The sequence below is a fragment of the Phocoena phocoena genome, chromosome 15 (genome assembly GCF_963924675.1).
Source record: "Phocoena phocoena chromosome 15, mPhoPho1.1, whole genome shotgun sequence".
In the NCBI taxonomy this organism is placed as follows: Eukaryota; Metazoa; Chordata; class Mammalia; order Artiodactyla; family Phocoenidae; genus Phocoena; species Phocoena phocoena.
In genome coordinates this window covers 65,216,945-65,227,054 of record NC_089233.1, presented here as the reverse complement: position 1 = coordinate 65,227,054, position 10,110 = coordinate 65,216,945, and the positions used below count along the sequence as shown (strand labels likewise).

At 49.1% G+C, this 10,110-nt stretch overlaps 1 protein-coding gene across 2 annotated transcripts; it reads right to left on the bottom strand.

Annotated features, from left to right (window-relative positions):
* Positions 1-203: 203 nt before the first annotated feature.
* Positions 204-9,748, bottom strand: RAB5IF (RAB5 interacting factor). 2 transcript variants are annotated; one of them, XM_065892286.1, is made up of 4 exons: positions 9,457-9,748; positions 7,560-7,663; positions 2,197-2,326; positions 204-751 (listed from the first exon to the last, which is right to left on the bottom strand). In XM_065892286.1, exons 1-4 carry the CDS (start codon positions 9,568-9,570, stop codon positions 710-712), a joined length of 390 nt encoding a protein of 129 aa, XP_065748358.1. In that variant the 5' UTR covers positions 9,571-9,748; the 3' UTR covers positions 204-709. The 2 variants fall into 2 exon arrangements, with proteins under 2 accessions (XP_065748358.1, XP_065748357.1); XM_065892285.1 differs by having other exon boundaries at positions 714-751; positions 2,169-2,326; positions 9,457-9,570.
* Positions 9,749-10,110: the final 362 nt, after the last annotated feature.

Below are 10,110 nucleotides of genomic sequence, written 5' to 3'. Positions count from 1 at the left end.
CTACACCAACTCCAGCCCTTGACTTCCCTGCTGCACATTAAGGGAAAGAAGCCTGGATAGAGCTGTTAAGGGGGCAGGGAGAGGAGGAAAAGGGAAGGGGGGAGAGGGAAGGGGATGGGAGGGCACCACCTCTATTGCTCCTATTGGATTCTGAGGCTAGAGGTGAGGTGGGAAAGGCTTTACCAGGTATCACCAACAGGGGCTCAATTAAAGATCTGATTTATTCAAGTATCTGAAAACATTCTACAACGAAAACTGTTATTAGATGCTGCTTGTACTGTGCTATGGACCACGCACATACTGCCATACTGTTTTCAGAAGACTTGAAATGCCAATGTTTGATATAGTTTAAAAACCGTACACCCGATGGAAAAGGAAGACAATTTAATGTTTCATCCGGATCCAGATGTGCACCAAATTAAAGGACAGCTCCAATCGGCAAACAGGTGTTTCATGATGGTATCCAAGAAGAAACGGTTGGTGGCGGACAATTCAGAAATGCTTCCCCAAAAGGTGGATGGTTCTTTAAAAAGTTTCAGGTCACAACCCTTGCAGAAAACACTGACGCCCAACACACTGATTCTCGGTCCAGGAAACACGGGTCTTCCAGGTTCCGCGTGGCTAGGGTGCCCCCCGACAATCGTGTTTCTGTGGTGTAACTAAGGGGGTCCTTTGGACCAGACAGGGAGCAGGTGAGGACTGTGCACCGTCAGTCATAGTGGATGGCAGTGTAAAAGATGATCCAAATGACCTAGAGAGGAAACAAGCAATGTTCATGGGCTCCCTCACCAACAGGGTCAACATAGGCTCCCGTTCCACAAAACAAAAGCATCGTAAGTGTGCGCACCGTGTACTTCCCGGGGGCTAGCCAATGCACAAGCTGCTTGCGACAAGAGCACCGAAATCAAGCTGTCTAATAGTGCCCAGGACCATCGTCCTGTGCTCCCAAAGGGACCCTGGACAAGTCTCTCCCCTTGCCAAACAGAGACCAGAGTGCGAGGGCTTACAGTTATAGGTGTGGAAATGGTACAGGTAAAGCAAACTGTACTGCTATTAAGTGTCAGCATTAGCAACAAACGTGGAAACAAAACTACATCATATCCTGTCAGCTTCCTATCAAATAAAGCAGAGGTTCTCAAACCTGACTCGCCTTTGCAACCTTGTGGGCTCTTTAAAAACATACGGAGAGATGCCTGGGCGCCACCTCCCAGAGATTCTGATTTCATTGTTTGGGCTAGGTTCTATAATTTTTTAAAAATAACTTTGAGAGGGCTTCCCTGGTGGCGCAGTGGTTGAGAGTCCACCTGCCGATGCAGGCGACACGGGTTCGTGCCCCGGTCCGGGAAGATCCCACGTGCCGCGTAACGGCTGGGCCCGTGAGCCATGGCCGCTGAGCCTGCGCGTCCGGAGCCTGTGCTCCGCAACGAGAGAGGCCACAGCAGTGAGAGGCCCGCGTACCGCAAAAAAAAAAAAAAAAAAAAAAACACTTTGAGATATAATTCATATTTCATGAAGTCTACCCTTTTAAAGTATACAATTCAGAGGTTTTTTAGTATGTTCAGAGTTGTGAAAACATTTTGGAGCATTTGCGTCACCCTGAAGACAAAATCTATTCCCATTATCAGTTACTTCCCATTTCCCCTCCCTGCCGCCACTGGCAGCCATTAATCTACTTTTTATCCATGTGGATCTGCCTATTCTGGACATTTCACATAAATGGAATCACACAACATGTGGTCTTTTGTGTCTGGATTCTTTCACCTAGCAGAATGTTTTCAAGGTTCATCCTTGTAGCATGTACCAGTTCTTCATTCCTCTTTATGGCCAAGTAATATTCTACTGTTTGGGTATATAACATTTTATCTAGCCATTCATCGGGTGACGGCTGTTTGCATTTTTGGGCTGTTATGAATATATTTTTAAATGTTTTCCAGTTTTCAGTATGCAGCCAGAGTTGAGAATTAGATGTAGAAACTGACAATGAGCTCTGGATTTGCTCACCACAGGGAGACTGTACAGTGTATCACAACACATCTTTTGGGACATTAACTCAAGAAAGGACATGCCCTCCAGCCTCAGGAGTCTTGAAAAATGGTACCCACATCACACACTGTAACTCAGTCAAGGGGCTCCCCTTGAATAACTGACATCTCAGGAAATGACAAAACCTGCTGTGAAATTACCAGCTACACATACCATGAACAAGGCAAACGATGTCATAAACCCTTCCTTTGTGAGCTCCCACGTGCCACCATACTCTTCCTCATCTATCTGTAGGTAGTTGCTGAAGTAGAGGTACAGGACACCTGCGTTGATCAGGCAGAATCTGGAGCAAGGGAGAACAAGCACCAAACACAAACTGTAAGCTTGGAAGACTGAGAACTCCCACCAACACGGTCCAGCTCTATCAGGGCACTTGCTGTTGCACAGTTAACTCTATTATGGGGGCAAATGAAATAATACATAAAAACGCCTAGGCCCTCAATGGAGCTGCCCACTTGGTTGTGCCAGAGACTTAAAAAAGGAGCAACTCTTTTTAGCTGACCAGCAAAAGCAGAAAATAAAATAAAAATGAAGCACATATAAGTTCTCCAAGTCCCCTTGAAGTAAGACAGAAGGCTGTTTGCTGAACAACCCCAAATAGGTCCAGTACCTGACATGGGCCTCCAGGTAGCTCCAGCTTGGGGGGTGGGGGGGGGGCATGGGGAAAACACATGTTAAGCTGCTGCTTCATGGCCTAGTTGAGCAAGCTAGGGCATAGTAAAGCAGCCTCTGCATAATTGCCAACGGGAGACCATTTCTGAATGTCCACTGTCTGCTACTGCACTCGATGCAGAGGTGAACATGACAGTTCCTGCCCTCAGCTCACCGCCTATTAGGAGCCAGAAACAGCAGGCAGAGTGGAATTGAAACCAGAGGTTTGTGAGCACTTCCAGGAAGGTCTCTGACCCCTATCACGTATGATTTAACTGATGCAGGAATCAGAATACCATGAGTAGTAACACATCACTCTGCTCTACTGATCTCTATGTAAAAGTAATATTCATAAAGGGATCAAAACTCTTTTTATGATCCTTCCAGTTACGGCACCTAATCCAATGGGGGACTATATGCCTTAGGCCACATCCCTTCTGAAGGCTGCAGTAGAAAATGCAAAGAGAACAGGTTCCTCCTATCAGTTAAGTGTGGGCTGGTGTAGGGCAGGGCAGTATGATGGTGATGAGGAGTGTATATGGGGGGGCGGGGCAGGGAACAGACCCTGAGGCTGTCTGTGCAAGGTTAACAAGGAGACAGGGTGTACATACACCAGGAAGTCTAGTTTGTGAGTAGTCAAGAGTATGGGCTTTCTCATGAGTGGAAGGAAAAGGAGCTGGGAGGCTGGTTTAGACCTGTTTCAGGACATAAGTACAAATAAAGTTTGAGGACGGGGACTGGGAAAATGGTTGAATGGAGAGGCGAGAATCCCCAAAGGCTTCAAGCCTAAGGACCTGGGAGAACCATGGGTCCAGTAACAGAAGCAGGGAGTCAGGAAGGACAGATGGTTTTTCTTGGATTTCACACGAAATACAGTCCTTGGCTTGGCTATGTCATGGTCATGTCATGGCCATATCCTGATTGTCTACTAGAAATCTTGGGACCCAGCCAATCTGGCCACCTCCCTCTGACAGGAGTTCCATTTTGGACAGGCTGAGTTAGTGGCTCTAGACAGCCTACTATCAGGACTTAGCAATGTCACTCTGGGGCTCAGCTAATAAGCTAGGGCTGGACAGTGACTGGAGACTCTGACAGTCTCCAGCTGTAAGGTGGTTGCTTAGTGAGATGAGAAAGGGAAATATAAGGGAAAGAGATAAATAAAGGATGACAGGGAGAGAGAAAAGGGCTGACATAGGCCCTGCCTTCCAAGGGGCACACATTAAGTAGAAAATGAATTCACAGACACAAAGGCATTTAAAAGTCTGGTGTACAAGGGGGAGGGGTCAGGAAAAGGACTGGAAAGGCTCACACTGAGCTTTAAGGATGGGCATAAATTCTGTATTGGAAATGGGAGAGAATGACATAGCAAATGGGTGGACAAAGAAATGAAAATACTGGGGACTTCCCTGGCAGTCCAGCAGTTGAGACTCCGGCTTCCACTGCAGGTGGGCAGGGGTTCGATTCCTGGTGGGGAAACTAACATCCTTCATGCCACATGGGGCAGCCAAAAAAAAAAAAAAAAAAAAAACTGACTCTCAAATGGATTTTTAACAATTCTATCTTAAAAACTCCGGTCTTAACAAAATAATGAATCTCTAACAAATACTGACTTCAGGGCTGGAAGGTAATATATGACTCTGCTTCCAAGGGTCAATGGGAACTCGTTTCAGCTTTTCAAAAATTTTAACAAGCATTCACTGAGCACCTCTTAATCATGTGCCAAGCTCTGAGAGGCAGAGGCAGAAAGGGATGAATAGAACCCCCCTCCACTTACGTCAAACCTCGGCAGACAGAGCAGAACCATCACACTCAGTTCCCAGGCACATTTGAAGTAATGAGACCCAAGGAAATGGCTTTACCTTAGGTCCTAGCTGGTGCCCACACCAGAAATGAAGAGAAGTCAAGTGGGGGTCCAGACAGAGGGCAGCGAAGGCGGGAAGTGGGGAGGAGACAGTCACCACAACTGAGCACCAGGCAGCTGAGTCAGACAGATGGAGGAAAGGGGGTGTGTGTGGAAAAAATCAAGGTCCTTGGGCACTTCCCAAGAGCTGGGAAAAAGGTGCCAACCAAAGGAGGGAAGGGATTCCTTTGGAGAGAAACTGGCTCTGGCAGGACAGTGTGGGACTGAACCCTAGAAAACAGGCAGTCCTGAGAAAGTGGCATGATGGGTAAGCCACTCCAAGGTGAATTCACTGCAGACACCCTGTTTCTTGCTTTCTCAGTAGCGAGCCATATTTTATCACTCTTTGTAAAGCTAATCATATGATTGCAGTGAACCACTTATGGAGTACCTATGATGTACTAAGCCCTACATTTAACAATTTACTTGAATCATCTCATTTAATTCACACATCCATCTCATTTAATTCACACATCAATCTCATGAGGAAGGCACTTCTTTATTGCCCTCATTTTAATGAGGAAACTGAGTCTCACAAAGTGAGCTCCAAATTATGTAGCTTGAACGTGGCAGAGCTGGAACTTGAATCCAGAGCTTTCTAGAAAGTTAAAAAAAAAAAATCTGGGGCTTCCCTGGTGGTGCAGTGGTTGAGAATCTGCCTGCCGATGCAGGGGACACAGGTTCGTGCCCCGGTCCGGGAGGATCCCACATGCCGCGGAGCGGCTGGGCCCGTGAGCCGTGACCGTTGAGCCTGCGCGTCCAGAGCCTGTGCTCCGCAATGGGAGAGCCGCAACAGTGAGAGGCCCGCGTACCACAAAAAAAAAAAAAAAAAAAATCTGTTTGGGCAGCCTTACTCATTTGCCACAGTGGGAAGGATACTAGACTAGCTCTAGTCTTTGCTATATTATTTGCAGATTGGTGACTTCGGAAAAATCCCGTAGGACTCCTACAAGACAAGATAGGTGCTGGGGGTTTGAACCAGTGTCATCCTCTCCTAGAAAAGTGATCTGGGGAAGACAGGAGACTACCTTTTGCCTTTAGATTGCCTTCTGCCTTTAGATTGCCTTCTGCCTTCTCTGGCATTTTCCTTATATCTGCCTTTTTTCTCATAGAAAGCTAAAACTGGGTGACCAACATTCTAAAAATGTATCTACATACCATTTCCACCCTGAGAAGACCTCTGTGAACGCCAGGTCCTGCCTGTGTCTCATCACCCTCAATGAGTCCTCATCAAATGTCCACTCTGTCAAAGTCAGAGGATAAACTCTTACGGTTTCCTTGGACAAATGCTTTGATCAGCATCATAAATCAAAAACCTCTTTAGGGACTTCCCTGGTGGCGCAATGGTTAAGGATCTGCCTACCAATGCAGGGGACACAGGTTCGAGCCCTGGTCTGGGAAGATCCCACATGCCGCGGAGTAACTAAGCCCCATGCGCCACAACTACGGAGCCTGCACTCTAGAGCCCTCGAGACACAACTACTGAGCCCGTGTACCACAACTACTGAAGCCCGTGTGCCTAGAGCCTGTGCTCCACAACAAGAGAGGCCACTGCAATGAGAAGCCCACGCACCGCAATGAAGAGTAGCCCCCTCTCGCCACAACTAAGCCTACGCTCAACAACGAAGACCCAATGCAGCCATACATACATACATACATACATACATACATACATAAATACAACAACAACAACTCTTTAGTTAGGAGAGGGAACTGTACATTCCTTTTGGGTTATCTTCTGAAAAAACAGGCAACTCAAATGAGTTTGAAACTGTTTCACACTTTTCACCCCAGAGTAAGGAATAAGAGATGTATGTGATCACGGTTAAAATAATATATGTGATTTTCCATGGGTGAGTATGACAGTTTGTATTCCCAGAGGCCTGCCTGTCCATTTCTACTATAAATTGCCCACAACTCCTATCCTAAGACAATTCCAGGACTTCCCTGGTGGTCCAGTGGTAAAGAATATACCTTATAATGCAGGGGATTTGGGTTCAATCGCTGGTTGGGGAACTAAGATCCCGCACGCCACAACTACTAAGCTTGTGCGCCTCAACACGAGAGCCCTTGTGCTGCAAACCACAGAGCTCACATGCTCTGAAGCCTGCGTGCCACAACTAGAGAAGAGAAAACCCGCACGCCACAACGAAGAGCCCGTGCACTGCAACAAAAGATCCCACGTGCCTCAACGAAGATCCTGTGTGCTGCAACTAAGACCAGATGCAGCCAAAAATAAATAAAATAAAATAAAATAAAATAAATACATCTTAAAAAAAAAGAAAAACACAATTTCCACAAATCCTATTAATTCAACCTGGCGGGCATTCGGACTTGCTCTCAGTGACTAGTTAGCAAGCTGAGCCACGACTGGGAGCTGGTGTCAACTGCTGCCACAGGCACACAATAAAAAACTGAGGCTTAATCTCCTACTTCTTCACTGCCTTTAAAATGTAGGCACCTGGGACTTCCCGGGCGGTCCAGTGGTTAGAACTCCGCGCTTCCACTGCAGGGGGCACGGGTTCCATCCGGGGTCAGGGAACTAAGATCCCGCATGCTGCAAGACGCGGCCAGAAAAAAAGGAGGGACCTAAAACAACTTCTGCCAAGTCCAAGATTCTGGACATCCAGCACAGTGCACAAGGGAGTGGTCATCAAGTATTAGAAGCTCTTCCACTTTCCAAACTTCCACAGACAACAAAGGTCATGTCAGAACTAGATACCTGCTGCCAACAGGCAATATGGCAACCTCTTGCATGAGGTCACTATGGACCCATGAATGAATAAACTAACCCGGATCTTCATAAAGGTAACATGCCTGACCCAAGCTGCTCCCAAGCCTGTGGAACTGACGAGTGCTGTATCAGACCCAGGAGTGCCATCACGGGGCCATTGATTTAGTCATTACACACACACACACACACACACACAGGGAAAAAAAACAAAACAAAAAACCCAAGACTTACCCTGCTATTCCCAAGAAACCGCGCAATGGTAACACTCCCCAAATGACACCTAGGACCACAGCAATGATCTGTCGGAACCAGTAGATCACATCTAAAAATTCATCCTGTAGAAAAGAGAGAGAATGTGTGCATAATCTGGAGTGGGTGCCACAAGAGAGCCTCTTGTGATAGGTGAGGAACAGAAAAGCTTTCTGCTAAACTCATCTTCCAGAGGAATTTTCCCCAAAAGCAATGGTATACGGTTCTTGAATCTCCACATCTTCTTATACTAAAATGTGGTTAAAAAATGATGCATTTAGTTATCTTAAGTGATGGCTTCCAGGGCGTTGTGCTCTACATAAAAAGTTTTAGAAAAATCATTTACTTAATTTTTTCAGAAGCTACAAAAATGAAATTGCTGTGATAGTAACTGAGCTACTGGCCAGTTATCTGACCTGGAGAGACATGAACAGACTATCCACAGGCAGAAGGGCTGACTGTTAACCAATTCAGTACCACCTTCCCACACTCTGAATTTTGAGTAAGTCACAAAAGAGAAAAGAAATTAGAAACAAAAGTGCAGGAGGGGGCTTCCCTGGTGGCGCAGTGGTTGCGAGTCTGCCTGCCGATGCAGGGGACACGGGTTCGTGCCCCGGTCCGGGAAGATCCCACATGCTGCGGAGCGGCTGGGCCCGTGAGCCATGGCCGCTGAGCCTGCGCGTCCGCAGCAGGAGAGGCCACAGCAGTGAGAGGCCCGCGTAACGCAAAAAAAAAAAAAAAAAAAAAAAAAAAAAAAAGTGCAGGAGGCAGGTGCAAGCATATCTTAATTTTCATACAAGAACACGGAAGATTCAGGTTTCTGACCTGCCCTGGACTGCAGAAACCAGTCCTTACACAAAGAAGGAAAGAAATGACACAGCAAATCAGAAAGATTTTACAAGAGCTGGGCAGCACTGGGGGCAGGACAAGGGCACCTTCAGGAAGTACCTCCCATCCCCCCCTTTACAGGAACTCTAGGGAAAACTATTTCTGATGAAAGTAACTGATGAAAAACTACTTCATCAGTCCAAAAAAAAGCGGGGGGGAAAGACTGCAAATCTAAATTCTTTTCAGGCCAACTGGAATCAAGCTATTTGTGATGGTTCCTTCCACGCGATGGAGCAGAGTTGGGGAAGTGCTTACACTCAGATCTTCTGAATGCGTGTGGCCAGTAAGGACATCTTGAAGTCCCCCAACCATTCCTCACACACATTTGGTGGTTTCTCCCCCACTCCCTCGCGTGTATACACACACACCACACTCACCCCTGAAAGGTGGTCTCATTCTCCCCTCTCAACTCTCACACTTACTCTGTTTTCTCATTCAACAGAAAAGCACTGACAGCTCACCTTTAGTGAGCCTCACCATGTGTTAAACGCTTTACCGCACCACGGTACCCCACTTCAGAGGTGTTCGGAGACTTGAGTGAGATGACGCACAGAGGGCGCCCAACACACAACAAGCACTCAGTAGAAGTCTGTTACCGTTACTGTTCGTGCTAACCACGGTGGTAAGTTGTTAATTCGACAAGTCACTTACTCAAGATCCTACTGGGAGTAAAAGGTGGAGATCGAATCGAATTCAGCTCGCTCTCGCCGTTCAGGCACCCGACCTGCCCGCGGGGGGGCAACTGCTCCGCCCCCTCCTTGCTGCTTCCCGCGTGACCCGGGCGACTTCACTCTTAGGCCACTCCGTAGTGAGCCCGGAGCCCGACAGCCGGGCCCTCCGAGTTCGCCCCGACACCCTTGGGCCACCCGCCCCACCACCCCGAACACTCGGCAGCGCCCGGACGGGGGCAGGGGCAGGCTCGGGCCTGTCTATTCGTCCCCGAGTCCCAGCCGGCTCCTCGAACATGCGCCCTCGCCAGGCCCCACCGCACCTTGTCCTCCCAGGCCGCGTCGCTCCGTAGCACCTTGCTCCAGACGGAGACTTTCAGGGCCCCGTTAGCCAGCAGCGGCTGAGGCGGCTCCTCCTTCCGCCGCCCGCCGCTCATCCTCCCGTCGCGCCGCCCGGGCCGGGCCTGGGGCGCGCGGGCCGATCTAAAAGAGGTCGGGGTCTGGGGTCGCGGGTCACGGCGCACGGGGCGTGGCGGTGGCGGCGGCGGCAGCAACAGGCTCAGCGGATCGGTTCGGCAGCGCGCCTGCGGCTGCCCCCACTTACCCGAACACCCTGGCTCTGCTAGCTCGGCCGAGACCAGGACCGCGTAGGGCGGAACAACGCAGCGCCGCGCGTCCTCCCGCCGACGTGCCCACGCAGCCAATCGGTGGCCGCACAGCCGTCTACACGGAAGAGCAGCCGTCGCTTCGGCGCAAGCGCTCTACGCGCGGGAAAGTGACGGCACGCTTCCGCCAGCCCCGCGGTAGAGTGAGACGGAAGGGACAATCTTGGTAGGGACGGCGACACGAGTGCGAGGAGGTGCTGCGGAGACTGAAGAATGGTGGCTGAGGCGAAAGCAGAGGTTGGGACAGGAGCGTCGTCCAATCCACCACAGCTTGTCCCGTCGAGCAGCGGGGCAGAACGCGGCGTTACCTTC